Here is a 16,284-nt window from a genome sequence, read left to right as displayed (position 1 = left end):
AATTGCTCTTTTGCTTTGTCCCCTTTTCTCTCCCTACCTTCCTTCCTTATCACTTTCTACAAATTGCACCCTTTTGTCTTCTCCGATGGCCTGGTGGATTATACAATGTTACTTTTTAGTGATGGATGGCAAATCTGCCATCGTCCTTTAAATTCTCTATTTTGTTAAACTTGCTGCATACATTATTTTTATTTGTTAAATTCTCTATTTTATTAAATTTGCTGCATACATTATTTTTATTTGTTAAACGCTGCAGCAAATTTAGTCAGTTGTGTTTTGCATTTAACATTGGTCACAACGAGATGTCTACGAAGGCTATCAATTCAATTATCATTCAGACTTCCAATTGTATTTTCCTAATCTCCCAATTATCAATGTTTCTATGTGTACAATTGGAACTATAATCATCTTGTGCTATTGTTGGGTCATGCTTCTCTTGGCACGCGGCTTCATTTTCGTGAAATTATTACTGGTTTTGGCAGTAGTGAGTGGACATTCAAAATGTCATTAGTTTATTTGGTGAAAGTGCAAGTGGAGGAAGGTTGCAGCTTTTAATTATATTAGAAATTTCAATAAACAGTAAACTGTTTTGATTTTATTGGGGGTAGGTATAATATCGCAATGCAAAGATTGAAACATAACTTGACATTTTTCCAGTTAAGTCACAGTAGTGTAATCTACTTGTTGGATCATACACAATGAGACACTGTTCTTCGAAAAATTAGTGGAGCAACGTGGACTTGCTGTTTGCTGTGGATACCAATTAAACAGTCAGAACACTTTTGATAGAAAATGATGCTATAGCTAAGAGGAGCAGAAGTGTTGCATGTTACATGAAGCTGACCCGTGATCTTCACTCCTCCTTCCCTATCCTCTGGCCCAAGTTCTCACTATAATGTTGCGTGAAACATGGCCTAAAATTGATCGTTCTGAGATGGTATACTGCTTGACAAAATAATACTGATTTAAACATTCCACTGCCAATTTTGGCTGAATTACATAGGCATTACTTGTTCTTAATTTCAAGTTCAAGTTACATTTATTGTCACATGCACCAATTGGTACATTGAGATTTGAATTACCATACAGTCATACGAATAAAAAGAACACAATACACGCGAGTTTAACATAAACATCCCCATACGGCAGAATCAACGTTCCCACTGTGAGGGAAGACAATAAAGCTTTGTCATCTTCCTCATTGCTCACCCGTGGTCGGGGGCCCTAGAGCCCTCCGCAGTCGCCGCTACAGACGGCTCGATGTTCTGGCCTCCAAAAACGTACTTTTATATAGATTAAAAATAACAAAAAGGGTGAAAGGACGGACAGACTCCTGGCGAGGTTGCCGCGCGCCAGCACCGATACCGCGATGACTCTGATTTAAATGAATATGAATAAGTTTAATGGCCAAGTATTCACACACACACACACAATTGCCTTGGTGCTCCGCCCGCAAGTGACAACATGACATACGATGACAGTTAGGAATGACACATAAAACATTAAACATTAATAATAAAACATTATCGATTAAACATGTGAATACCAGAGCAAAAGGAGGCTACAGATTTTTGATTATTGACTAGAGCTACTACTACTCGTGGAAAAAAACTGTGTTTATGTCTGGCTGTGGGAGCTTTGACAGTCCGGAGTCGTCTTCCAGAGGGAAGTGATTCAAAGAGTTTGTTGCCAGGGTGAGAGGGGTCAGAGATGATCTTACCCGCTCGCTTCCGGGCCCATGCAGTGTACAGAGGGAAGGTTGCAGCCAATAACCTTCTCAGCTGATCGGGTGATTCGCTGCAGCCGCCGGATGTCGTGCTTGGTGGCTGAGCCAAACCAGACAATGATGGAGAAGGTGAGGACAGACTCTACGATGGCTGTATAGAATTGGACCATCATTGCCTGTGGATGATTGTCCCCCCATTTAAGGTCCTTGAAGATGATGGTTCCTGGGAACTTAAAAGACCGCAGATGTGACTGTGGTGTTGTAGATGGTGAGTGGGGGTGAGGGGAGGGGGAGCTCTCCTAAAGTCTACAATCAATTACACTGTCTTAAGAGCATTGAGCTCCAGGTTGTTGCAATGGCACCAGGATGCCAGCTGTTTCACTTCCGGTCTGTAGACCGATTCCTCCCTATCCTGGATCAGTCCAATCAGGGTAGTGTCGTCCGCAAACTTGAGAAGCTTGACAGAGGAGTCAGTGAAGGTGCAGTCATTGGTGTAGAGGAGAAGGAAGAGTACGCAGCCTTGGGGTGCTCCTAGGCTGAGGGTTTGCAGGTCCAAGACGTGCTTTCCCAGCCTCACGTGTTGCTTCCTGTCTGTCAGGAAGCTGGTGATCCACTGACAGAGGGGTTCAGGCACAGTCGACTTAGAAAGTTTGGAGTATAGTAGCTCTGGCACAATGGTGTTGAATGCAGAGCTAAAATCACCAAACTAAACCCTCGCATAGGTCCCCCGGCGGTCTAGGTGCTGGAGGATGAAGTGCAGGCCCAGGTTGACTGCATCATCCACAGATCTATTGGCCCGATATGCAAACTGCAGAGGGGGTTCGTGATATTTTTCAGCTTGACCAGCACAAGCCTCTCAATGGTCTTCTTGACTCCGGAGGTCAGTGTGACAGACCTGCAGTCATTAAGACCAGTAACCCTTGTCTTTTTGGGTACAGGGACAATAGTGGAGACTTTGAAGGAACAGTGTTTTATTGGTGATGATGGAGAAGTGATGTTGTGCAGCATGGAGATGGTGGGTAATTTGTGTTAAGTGGTGATTGGAATGGGGTGGGTGGGAAAGGGTCCAGTCTTTTCAGACTGGAGTCTTGCTTCAAGTAGGTGTGAAGTGATGTTTGGGTAGGAGTGTGTGTAGAAGGGTACAGTCTTTGCAGACTGGGGTCAGGCTGTGAGTAGGTGTGAAGTGTCGGTCGGGGAGGGGTGGAGGAGGTACTAGAGTTACCTTTCTGCTTGTCAAACCTGCAGTAGAACTTATTCAGGTCGTTGATCAGCTGACGATTGTTAGGCTTTTCATGAATGGCATTGTAATCCACCCTCTAGTTGCTTTCCAAATGTCATAATGGTACCTCATCATCCTCAATTGCTTCACCATTCTACAATCTTGGTTTAAGACTAATGTATCAGAGTGTTGGATTAAAAAAAAAAAGTCTAATTGCCGTTATCTATTTTATAACCACTGACATTTCTAAAATATATAACTTATTAAATAATTCAGATTGCACCTTGAAGAATTGTTGTTGTGATATGTTGTCATTATATTTTTAATTAATTGCAAATATGTTTGACATTTACTGTAAGTCTCATACAAGACAAACCAGATAACTTGGTTTCTTGTAATGACAAGGTGTGGTTTTTATTTTGGAAAGACTGCATTCTAAATATAGATATCTGAGTTTATTGTAGCGACGTGGGTTATTTCATGTTTAAGAAGGAACTGCAGATGCTGGAAAATCGAAGGTAGACAAAATGTTTAAGAAGGAACTGAAGAAGGGTTTCGACCCGAAAAGTTGCCTATTTCCTTCGCTCCATAGATGCTGCCTCACCCGCTGAGCTTCTCCAGCATTTTTGTCTTCCGTGGGTTATTTCATTTTAGGTTTTAAAAATGTATTTCCTCCTTTGTACACAATGTCTTGCTCCTTGAAGCATATTCCATTCTGTCTTCAAATAAGCAGGCATCTGGGGAATTAAGTGAAGACATCCTGGTCAAGTATCCATTGTTTCTTTTGGGGAATTGTGCCAAATTGTGTCATTCTTGTCAAGATCAACTAACTTGGTATCCACTGACAATTATATGTGGCTTTTCTATATATTGAGGCTCCAAGGAAGCAAAACAGGATTAGTACGGTAGTAAGTCAATTTAGTACTTTCTAAATAAAAATAAGATGTTGGAACCATTAAATAAAGCTCTCTTTTACCTCCACCTCTACCACAACCTTTTTGCTATTACAAAAATGCAGTTGAGCTTAGTGGTGGTCTGTCTCAACAACAACCTTGTTTTCAACTGTTACCTTGCCACAGGTCTGTTCATCACTACTTGGCTCTGGATTCAGGAGTTCAGATGTGATAACTCGTGCTTGGTCTTGATTCTGCCATTGATCTGCATTTTAATAAAAGGTCAAGCCAAGCCCGAGGACTTATAACATTTTTAACACTGGATGTGAATTCAATGTTTGTGTTTCCTTGGATTCCAGCCTGTTTACCAGGCTCTACCCACTTTTGTATTCAGAAACACTATAGCCAGTTTATGCACAAGTTTCCACCTAACCAGAGGTTAATTATCAGTTCATCTGTTTTCATTATTATTGATTGACTAGCACACCAGATAAGTTTATTCAAACATGTCTTGGAGTAACAGCAGCAGTTATTCTGTTCTCCATTGGGATGCCAGCTGAAAATGTTACTTAACTTGAGGGGCATGATTTGAATTAGCAGTTCCATGACTAGTAGCTGAGAACATCATTACCAAAATGAGACCAGGCATAATGGCAGAAACATGTATTTTCTTAAATCAGTTTTATAACTTACTTTTTTTTAAATATACGTGTATATATATCACTCTTTCCATATTGAACCCACCCTGCAAGTATTTGCAATAATCTTGATGACTTCCAGCTTATTTTTTCATTTTTTGAACTTTTGATGTAATTTGTATATACTGTATGGATGCAAATGTATTGCAGAGGAAAGATTTGATTAACTGACGAGTTTTAAAAGCATTTTAAGGGGGAAAAAATGACTGCATGATTGATATTGATGTACTGGGAGGGAGACTACATCCCAAACAATCATTGGTTTTTGAAGCGTGGCTGGATCCTGTCACTTCACTTGATGTTGTACATTGAACAGTGTAATCTCAGTTGCAAAATAACGTTGATACCTTTTTAAGATGGTAGAAATTACATATTACTCCTGTAATTTAATTAAAAAATCATGACCTTAATAATCTGCTAAACTTGCAGGAAAACATTGAATCTCCACATAGAGGAGATTATTTCTCATGGATTTGAGATTATAATAATTATATAATGCAATAACAAAACAAACGTTTTTATGAGGTGATCAGTTCCTTGTCTCTCTTTCAGATACATTGGACTAAACTGAAGACTCATCCACTATGCCTGGTAAATGTTCATTTTATGACAATAATTAAACATAAATGAAGTTACATGTCAACTGTTAATGACTAGATTTGATACAAACAGATATAATGGAGCAGCTCACATTTTAAATTGTCCATTATTCAGGTCAATGTTTAATATGCAGTCATCTATATTTCAATGTATCCCTGAGCAAAGTAAGATTAATAGGTTTTAATAGTCTGTTGTGGTAAAATTAATCACATACCTGGTATACCTATAAAAACACTGTAGCGAAAGGAGTGAGGCTAGTTATTCTGCAAACGTGGCTGAGTTCCTGGGTTGCCAAAGCCTTTGCATGATCTACAATGTCCAATTTATGCAAGTGATGCAATGTTAGTTGTTTAGTTGAGTGGAGTTCCAGGAGCTTGAGGATCTCTCTCTTTCAGGACCGAGCAGACTGCTTGATCATCCCTGTAAATATTCCCTCAATCACATCTGCACTGTGGCAGTAGTTTATACTATTTGCAAGATATACTGCATTAGTTTATCTAGGCTGCTTCACACGAGTCCTAATTAACAACATTGTGAATACAGCTTCTTCACATTCAAATCGAGTAATGAATGAGCATTAAATGTTGATTTAGCCAGAGTGGCCCATAAATGAATGTATCTTAGAAAAATGAAAGTTCTAATAAGGGAAAATAAAATACCAAAATCACATAATATCAAATAAATGAACTTGGTACAGAACTATTTCCCATCACTTCAATTGTCTTTGGAGTTATTTATGCGTGTAATTGGACACTAAAGTCTACAAAACTCTGAATACTTTCTGCTTATGCGCCACCATGTTTATGATTTTACATATTCAATGGAGGTCCACTTTTCACCATCTTTTCAATACTCCTCTGATGTTGGACTGTCATAGAGTATAATTTATGACAGGGGGCCACAAGAGTCAGTTGATCCTGCAATATTGGGCAATCTTACTCATGAATTTGTGATAGTTCTCGAATGCTTAAGCTAAGAAATTTGTCTGCAGAATCCACAGCCAGATTAGATCTGGCACAGGAATTGCTTCTTCATTCACTTGAGCAAGTTAAGTGTCACTGAGGGTATTTAAGAGTTTCATTTAATTCTTTTTTTTCTCAGTTTAATTTTTCATACTTGATGAATGTCAGGGTACATTAAGAAGCATTCCAAATGATTGTCAGGTGGCTAGTCACAAGATTTTTTCCCCTTGTTCTATGGGCGACTTACACTTGCAGGGTTTTGTCACAGGCTAGGGTAACGTCATTGAGATCAGGCAACCCAGATGCAAGTGTAGAAAGGGATTTTCAAAGTTGAAGCACAATGTCAAGAGTCAGAGGTTGGTCGCCACCAATAAATTGTACGCTGATATCTTGGAGTAATTTCACACAAGTTGGCTTTACATGATGGAATACGCAGTCCCATTGATTTTGTTCTTCCACAATTGTTGTACTGTCATATAATTATCCAAATAAATGTAGTTTTTACAATGAATCTTATATTTTCTCTGTCACATTTCTTTGGCAGTCCTATTCTAGGGATCATTTTTTGAAAAATAAATTATTTTTAACCAACTTCAAATGTTCTTCTTTATTGCACTCTTGTGCTGTTGTCCTTGAATTTCTAACTACTCATTTAAACTTGTAATATGGGCGGCATGGTGGTGCAGCGTTAGAGTTGCTGCCTTACAGCACCAGAGCCCCATGTCCTGGGTTCAATCCTGACTACGGGTGCTGTCTGTACGGAGTTTGTCCATTCTTCCCGTGACCTGCGTGGGTTTTTCCCGGGTGCTCCGGTTTCCTCCCAGACCCCAAAGATGTCCAGGTTTTTGTAGGTTAATTGACTTGTTACAAATGTAAATTGTCCATAGTGTATGTAGGATAGTGTTAATGTGTGGGGATCACTGGACTCAGTGGGCCGAAGGGCCTGTTTCTGGGCTTTATCTCAAAATTAAACTAAATATCTTATCTATTAAATGTCTTGTCTCTGTGCCAATGCCTTAAATATCACCTGGATATTGAGTTTTTTTTCATTGTGTTCATCTAGTCCCTGGATAAGGTAGAAATGGAGATGAGAACTTGTGAGGAGCCTCGCCCTCCAAATGGCCCTTCTCCTATTGCAACAGCTTCAGGGCAAAGGTGAGACACGAAGACAAACATTAATCAGGAAATTGTTGTACTAGAACTGTGTCAAATCCTGTGATATCTTTATTTTGAATATTTTTTTTAAATTGGATGTTATGCAAATTTATATTTGTTGTATCTTTTTTGATTAGTCAATAATATGTATTTTGCTCATTTAAAAACGTGAACAAGTAGGTTGGTTACTTATAATTGGTATGTTAAATGCTCCTCCTCTAACTTCATCTAATGCATCCAGTGGTCCTGATGTGGCCTCCTGTCCATCGGCATGAGTAAGCCATAGTTTCACTGAAAACTTATGTCTGGTCTGCCAAGGCTTACTGGATCTCCAGGTTGCTAACCATTTTAACTCCACTTCCCATTCCCATCCTGACAAAACTGTCCTGGGCTTCCACCATTGTTAGGTTGAGATCACACGCAAACTGGAGGAATAGCACCTCATTATCCACTTGGGTATCTCACAACCTAATGGTATGAACATACCTCCCCTCTCTCCCTCTCCTTCCACCTACATTCCTTCCACTACATTATTCACAACTCTTCAATCCCCTTGTCTCGCATCATCTGACTTTTCATCTCTGGCCTTTGTCTAAGCATCTGCCTATTAACCCCTCCCTCCTCACCTGTATCCACCTATTACCTGCCAGGCTTTGTCCTGCCCCTCTCTTCCAGCCTTTTTTCTTCCCCCACAGTCAGTCTGAGGAGTGTCACAACCCGAATCGTCACCTATCCATGTTCTCCAGGATTTATGCTTAAACCGCTATGTTACATCAGCACTGTGTGTCTTTTCCTGCAAACCAGCATCTGCAGTTCCTTGCTTTTATATGTTAGCAAACACATGTTATTTCAATTACTGACATAACAATTTACTTTTTCCCTAGTGAGTATGGCTTTGCTGAAAAAGTTGTCGAGGGAATCTCTCTTTCTGTGAATTCCATCATTATTAAAATCAAGGCAAAAGCTTTCAATGCATCTTTTGAGTTGTCCCAGCTGCAAATATATAGTGTAAATACAAGCTGGCAACAAAGTGATCTGCGGTTCACCCGAATACAAGATCCTCAACGTGGCGAGGTAAAGATGTCATTTATTTTGTTGGTCTAGCACTTCTGTTATTTTATTTAAAAAATATTTTAATTTTGTTTAAGTTGCATGTTCAAATTTTATGTGCTTGAAGATCACTTGAATGACATAAAATTCTGGCACAGGGCCCAGGTTTGTGGAACCATCTGCATCTTCAGTAAACTAAACCTGCACTTTCTTAGGATACAGTGACCCTGTATTTGGTGACTGCTGTGAAAATGAAAATACAAGACATATGCCCACTGGTCCATCAATGACATTTTTGGAGTAGGCAATAATATGTTAATATCCTACTGTGACAGCTGGAGAATTTTCATTAAGTTCCATAAAATTGGAATAAAAAGACTGTGACATGTCTGATAACCATGAAATTCGTAGATTGTTCATTTAACACACAATCTGATTAACTTTAAGAATGTGAATCTATTATCTTTAGTTGATCAGGTCTACATTGCACTGCCGGCTTCTCTGAAATTGGTTCGCATTTCATTAAATCGTGATAAACCCACAAAATATCTTGACACTGCCTTCACCAGGTGGATATCTCCGGTTCCAGAAGACTGCTTGTCCTTCCTTCTCAAGGGCAAAGAATCCAATTTTTAAAAAGGCCATTTGGCAGCATTTGAGTGACATTGTATCCTAACTTCTCACCAAGCTGTTTAGCATCAAGAAAGTTGAGGAAAAGGAGGATGGTGCAGGAATATGGAGTTGATGTTGCACTGCAAGCTTGCCTGTGAGATTCGCCTCATTTTTTTCCCACTCCTTGTGAACAATATGTTCATTAACTAGAATCTGCTTTTCCATTCCATCAGTGTTTATTAAGCAATGTGATTTTCATAGAACAGTAACAATAGAATTTATTTTTGAAACAGTAGTACAGTTTCACCTCTGGATTTAATTGGTATCTGTTTTTTATTTTTGTTGGTTAATGGTTTTTCCTTCTGCACTCAGGTTCTGACATTCAAGGAGATTACGTGGCAGATGATCCGAATAGAGGCAGATGCAATCCAGAATGAGGAACACGATATCCTCAGTGCACCAGTGCGGCTTATCACAAACCAGTCCAAGCTGAAAGTCAGCTTGAAGCGAAGGGTACGAAATAGTAAATCGTTTATTTGATGAAAAAGAATCCCTGCATTGTTGTATGTATGCAATTTTAAATTTACAACAATAACATACTAGATAAGAGAGTAAAGTGGTTGAAGTGCAATAACTGATTATGTTCATGGGCATAGAGACCTTAGTCGAAGTTTGTTTCAGATGTGCTATCATTCTGCGTACTTTCATACAACAAAATAATCTTCAGCAAAAGAGTGCATGAAGCTGTGTGGTTGACCACAATGCTCTAACGTGTTTAAAATAGGATCCTTGGGTGTCTGTTATACTACCAATTTATTTTCGTATTGAATAGATTTAATGATGAAAATAGTCAATTACTGTAAATAAATGGATGTAATAATATTCTATATTCCAGAAAATCTGTCAGGTTGCCACCACCTGAGTACATTGGCTTACCAAACTTTTACTGTATCTCTATAGACAGATTTATGGCACCCTAATTGATTGTGTGGGGGTATTTTTAATGCTTGGGAAATGTTTTGTTTAGTCCGTTCAGTGGAACTCCCATTTTACCTTCAGCTGTGTTTTTGGTATCTAACAGGATTTGGGATTTTTTTCCCTTCTTATTTCAACAGTTAAAAGATTGCAATGTGGTGGCATCAAAGCTGGTGCTTCTATTGGATGACTTGTTGTGGGTTTTGACCGACTCCCAGTTGAAAGCAATGGCACAATATTCAAAGTCTCTGAGTGAAGTCATAGAAAAATCCGCGCAGCAAAGGAAGAGCATGGCTTCTGCACCAACCCAGGTGGTTGTTTACAAATTATTCAATTTCAAGCATTATATTGTAGTTGTAATAATGATTGCGCATAAATTGATATGATTGTGATTAGTGCATTCACAAATATAGCAATGAAATGTAACATGAGGATTTGTGAAAGTTAAATGTTTTTCAGATTTTCTTGTGTAATTGATTGTAGATGTCTGGATGTTGTTAAAAAGCTGAGAGAACGTCTGGGGTTTGGTATATGCTTAGGAGTCTTGAAGTTCTGTCGAATTAAGTAAATCAGCAAGCTGTATTCGGTCCATGTAACAAAGGGAAGAATCAACTCTAAACATTTCCCAGTGTTATGAGAGTTGGCATGGAAAGCCATTTAGTTTGTTCTGATACAATATGAATTTGGGAATAGAGCGATGGAGAATATGCTTCGCTGCAAATAAATTTGCACATAAAAATCATTTTTCGCAAAACGTGCGATTGGATTAAATTTTGCGTGGTTCAAATTTGGTGACTAAATTTCTGAGTAGAGATTCAGTCTCAGACCATAGAAAACATTTCAGCTTTGCTCTCCGATTATCAGCCTTACTCAGAGGTGAGATTTTCCGATGTTGGGAAGTGCACAATGCTATTGGAATCCAGGATCTCCCCAGTTTACGAACACCGGCCGTGCCTTAGGCCTGTGCATGCGAATGGCGGTTTGGGAGACTGGCGGTTCAGATTTGTCAGTAGCTGTGGGCCTGCAGACATCTTTTGGCGTGTGAGATCTCTGCTTGCAACCAAATTTCCAACTTGTAACCTGGGAGGGTGACCTGTAGGATGTAAGTGCTGAGGGGGAATGGTCATGTCCAATATCTCAGAAGTAGATACAGGCTCTGTAAATTATGGGTTAAAATTTGAGGTTGAAAGTTTAGCTTTGGATCTGAGGAAGTGTTGAAGATTGACAAAGAGCTGGTTTAGATAATGGATGTGGTTGGGGAAGACAATGATTCAGAAGCAAAGGTTGATTGCAGGTTCTGAAAATAATTGGGAAATGTGAACACTATTGTAAGGGTGAATATTGAAAAAATAGTTCAAGTTATAGACTTACTTTACAACCTTGTCTGATGGTAAAGTACTCAATGGTTAAGCTAAAACAGGAAATGCTGGCTGTCAATAGTGTAGAACACAATGGTGTGCATTTCAGGTTGTTGGTCTTTTTTATAAAAGCCATTAGATATAAATAGTTAATTTACTTCCATGTTATAATAATGGAATTGGGGTAACATTTGTACATTTCTCTTGCAGAGTGCAACTCCAGTTCCTGTTTCCCAACAGGTTAGAACTCCGCAAACTATAGCAGCAGCTGATCAGAATGATGCTCTTGCCAAACTTTTTCATGCTTTTGATGTAAAGGAAACATCTTATCATTTAATAATTTCTCATTTGGATTTGCACGTTTGTGATGACATTCATGTGAAGGAAAGAGGTACACTGCCTTACTGTCTTTTGATTTGAAATGAATAGGCTGAAAACTGGATATTTTTTGTATACTGTGGTTTTAATTTGTAATGCATTAGTTTTGAAATATCACTGACTTGAGTTGGCTAAATTTGTATTCCTTTTGGCCTTTGTCCTTAAAATAAAACATAATCTGGCTTGGTTGGGACATCGGTGGAGTCAGACTGGTGGACTATTAGTAGTTATTCATATTAATTCCTCAATACACTTTTCATTTTCTCAGGATGTTGCACTGGTATAATAAATTCTGCAGTGAACGCAGTTCATTTTAGGAAGCATGGCAACCAGGGCCCAGTGAGTTTTGAGTAGCATTGGAACATAGGACCGGGGGTGGGGGGTTGTTATTTTAAAATATTTCCATTTGAGTAGATATGTTTTGCATACATAAAAGCAAAATCCACCCTCTATTTGCCAATGTTAAATTGTATTTGCCGCAAATTACTTGAGTAAATTATTTGTTTCTTATGCAAGGAAAAATAAATGTGAATAGTTTTTTGGCTTAAATTTATGGAAACGATTCTTGTAAGCTTTTTCCTCCTTTGGCAGGTTTTCCAAAAGAGAGCAAAGGAGGAGCCATGCAACTCTCCTTTACACAGATTACAGTGGATTACTATCCCTATCACAGAGCAGGTATGGGTTTAAAATAAGGCTTAACATCTATGGTATTAATTTGACATCCCTTCCTGAAATCATGACACCTTTGCACTTCTACTTCTGTAAAAAGCAAACAGATCTGCTCTTGAAGAACCATAACCACTGGCTCTGCAAACGAAGAGTTGGGAAGTTTATATTTTAGGAGCAGAATTAGGCTATTCGGCCCATCAAGTCTACTCTGCCACAATCATGGCTGATCTATCTTTCCCTCTCAACCCCATTCTCCTGCCTTCTCCCCCTAACCGCTGACACCTGGGAAGTGGGTTACGTGGTCAATTTTTGACTGCGATTGGAAATGATTCTTAAAGACTCTTATCAAAATGAGCTGGGGGCTCAACTCAATCGAACAGGTGCTAGCCGTCTATGGCAGGGCCTGAATGCCATCAAAGGCTATGCCAAAATTGGGGTCCATTTCCGTCCACCACACTGGTATCCCAAATGCACGGGTCTCCATATATCGGGTGCTCGTAACCCAACATATGGATGTGCCAGGCATACAAGGAGGCTGTCCATATGTTGGGTTAAGAGTGCCCTACACATGGATAGGAGGATCTGCGGTGCTGATGACCTGTACTTTCCATAATCTTGTTTGTCTCCTTGAAATGGGATTCCTGGGATGGCAGGACTGTCTTATGAAGAAAGACTGGATAGACTTGGTTTATACTCTCTAGAATTTAGAAGATTGAGAGGGGATCTTATAGAAACTTACAAAATTCTTAAGGGGTTGGACAGGCTAGATGCAGGAAGATTGTTCCCGATGTTAGGGAAGTCCAGGACAAGGGGTCACAGTTTAAGGATAAGGGGAAACCCTTTAAAACCGAGATGAGAAGAACTTTTTTCACACAGAGAGTGGTGAATCTCTGGAATTCTCTGCCACAGAAGGTAGTTGAGGCCAGTTCATTGGCTATATTTAAGAGGGATTTAGATGTGGCCCTTGTGGCTAAGGGGATCAGGGGGTATGGAGAGAAGGCAGGTACGGGATACTGAGTTGGATGATCAGCCATGATCATATTGAATGGCGGTGCAGGCTCGAAGGGTCGAATGGCCTACTCCTGCACCTAATTTCTATGTTTCTATGAAATCATCCCTGATAACCTCTAGCATGTACTGCTTTTCCCGTACAAGAGAAATAACAATTTTGCCGGCAGTTCCTGCCCAGAGGTTTAGATGGCTTTGGAGGTTTTGCTCCTTACTCTGTTGATATGGTGTTTGCAACCTCCTGTCAAATCAACGTGGGGTTAAGGACACGTGATCGGATACAATCTGGTTTGAAGAGTTTTTCGAAGTGTTCCTTCCAACAGGTTGTAGGCCACTTTGGCTCCTCTATTTCTGGCTCACAACATGCTGAGTCCTTGATCATCTTGTCAATGCTGAGAAATCCACACATGATTATTGAATGGGTCCCCAATGAATTTCTTCAGCAGTTTGTTTTTTTCAGATTCCAGCATCTGTTATCTCTTGTGTCTCATAAGTTATCATTTTTGTTAGGCTTTGCCTCCTCGGTACCTCCCACAGGTGTCTATTTTCTCTTGAGACATGACGGGAATAGCTTGTGTTTGTGGTTACTTAACGTGTAAAAACAAGGATCTGCAGATGCTGGCTTATACCCAAGATAGGCACAAATTGCTGGAATAACTCAGTGGGTCAGGAACTCAGCATCTGATCTAAAAATGAGGCTTTCCATTTGATATACCTCATTTTTTGGTGAGCAGGTTTCCTCCCAGATATCATTGATGGATCCCTCACTTGTATCTCTTCTGTGTCCTGGAGTTCTAAACTCGCTCCCCCCCCCCCCCCGTCCCCCCCCCCCCCCCCCAAGAGGCAACAAGGATGGAGTTCCCCTGGTCCTCGTACTTCACCCCAACAACCTACATATCCAACACATCATCATCTGACATTTCCAACACCTCCATCGTGATCCCACCATTAATCACATCTTCCCATCTCCACCCTTTCTGCCTTCTGCAGAAACTGATCCCTCCACGACACCTCGGATGAATTCTCCCAGGATGCTGCCTGACCTGCTGAGTTAGTCAAGTATTTTGTATCTTTCTGTGGTTAATTAACTCCTGGATATTCTGGTAATTCTCATCACAAGTGTTTCAGGGAGACTAGGAATCTCTTAACATGCTCTAATTATGATGGGTTTTCAAGTTCTTCTGGTCACTAAGTACACTTCTGATTCCTGTTGTTTGTGAGTCAGATTGTTTGAGGCTATGTCTGGAACAAACTTTTGATGGAGGGTCCTTGAGACCTTCAACAAAAAAATGTGCCCGCAAGAAAATCCGTTTCCACTGTTATTGAGGTCAGCCTGATGGAAGTAGCAGAAGAATTAGGTGGTGGTCGGTCGAGCCGTGTTTGTAAACGTATTGGCACAGGTGAAGTGAATGTCCTTATAATCCCTGCTTGGACATTGAACGTATTCTGAGAAGGAGAACGTCTGGAGAGAGGATTGTGGACAACATTGTTCTTTTTAAGTCTTGAGATGTGAAGCATGCATGCAGGTTTTGGCAGATGATAGGCATATATAGGAATAATTACATGGAAGTAGACAGTCTTTGTACTTTCAAACTCAGAGTTGGAAATTCATTTGAAGACTCAAATAGCATGCTGAGTTTGCAAATAACTTGGCACAGTGTGAAACTGTGACCAAATGATTGACTGGTAAAGCTTTTGAAATGGATGGCAACGGTGCTTAAATATTCTGTTGGGTGAAAGAATGACCTTGCAGTAATAATAATATTCCCCTTCCTCTCGTTTGTGCCTCCTCTCCCAAAATTTGCATTTGTTGGGCGGGATGGAGAACAACAGAAGTGGCTGTGATGATTGCCAACATGACTGAATGTTTTGTTTGTTTCTTAAATATTTTCAGGAGACAGCTGTCAGCACTGGATGTACTATAATGAGGCTACAAAAACAAGATCGAGTTGGACAAAAGAGTTACTAAAAGAATTCAAGTCGAATGTTGATATGCTGAAACAAGCGGTGATGGACTATAATAAAAGTAAACCTCCGTCACCTTCACCTAATGGTTCACCGCCACACGTGTTAATAGGTCAGTATTTTGTATATGCTTTTTTTGGTTAACAATAGGAATTGAATTGTCTGTGTATTGCCAGAGAAAGGGCTCATTGAAAACTCTTGACTGAAACAGAGTTACAATTATCTATGGGGAATGCATCTGTGTTCTGCAGGGGTGCTAACTAATCTTTTCACTGAAACCATAGTTCTAAACAATGAGCTGCGAGCTATTCATAGAAACATAGAAAATAGGTGCAGAAGTAGGCCATTCGGCCCTTCCAGCCTGCACCGCCATTCAATATGATCATGGCTGATCATCCAACTCAATATCCTGTACCTGCCTTCTCTCCATACCCCATGTTTTCCTCATCTCGGTCCTAAAAGATTTCCCCCTTATCCTTAAACTGTGACCCCTTGTTCTGGACTTCCCCAACATCGGGAACAATCTTCCTGCATCTAACCTGTCCAACCCCGTAAGAATTTTGTAAGTTTCTATAAGATCCCCCCTCAATCTTCTAAATTCTAGCGAGTACAAGCCGAGTCTATCCAGTCTTTCTGGATATTCATCATGGAAATGGGCCCTTTAGCCCACCTTGTCCATGTTGACTATAAAGCCATTTACACTAATCGCATTTTATCCTCTTACATATACATCACATCTTTCTGATTCTCCAGACAACGCAATTTGGTAGTTGAATCTACCAATTAGCACATGTTTGGAGTGTGGGAGAAAACTGAAGCAGCTGGGGGGGGGTCCAAACAATCCCAGGGAGATTGTCCAAACACCATATACAGAGCATCCAAGGTCAGGATCAAACCCAGACGTCTGAAGCGATGGAGCAGGAACAGTAACAGTTGTATCACTGCCTACCCCACGGTTAATTAAAAGCTCATCTCAAATGTTCCATTAGTTATTCTTATAATGATACAACCATATC

General features: G+C 40.0%; 1 protein-coding gene across 2 annotated transcripts in view; it reads left to right on the top strand.

Moving 5' to 3' along the window:
* Positions 1–16,284, top strand: part of LOC129707733 (bridge-like lipid transfer protein family member 3B) — an 80,771-nt gene that overhangs the window by 22,986 nt on the left and 41,501 nt on the right. For both annotated transcript variants that reach the window (XM_055652977.1, XM_055652978.1), the window contains exons 3-10: positions 5,089–5,127; positions 7,162–7,253; positions 8,138–8,327; positions 9,288–9,428; positions 10,031–10,201; positions 11,459–11,639; positions 12,218–12,301; positions 15,198–15,380. In XM_055652977.1, the coding sequence (XP_055508952.1) occupies positions 5,089–5,127; positions 7,162–7,253; positions 8,138–8,327; positions 9,288–9,428; positions 10,031–10,201; positions 11,459–11,639; positions 12,218–12,301; positions 15,198–15,380 (1,081 nt within the window). The remainder of the gene's footprint in view (positions 1–5,088; positions 5,128–7,161; positions 7,254–8,137; positions 8,328–9,287; positions 9,429–10,030; positions 10,202–11,458; positions 11,640–12,217; positions 12,302–15,197; positions 15,381–16,284) is intronic.

This window comes from Leucoraja erinacea, chromosome 22 (genome assembly GCF_028641065.1).
Source record: "Leucoraja erinacea ecotype New England chromosome 22, Leri_hhj_1, whole genome shotgun sequence".
In the NCBI taxonomy this organism is placed as follows: domain Eukaryota; kingdom Metazoa; phylum Chordata; class Chondrichthyes; order Rajiformes; family Rajidae; genus Leucoraja; species Leucoraja erinaceus.
The sequence above is the reverse complement of the archived record's forward strand: the minus strand, read 5'-3'. Positions and strand labels throughout refer to the sequence as shown.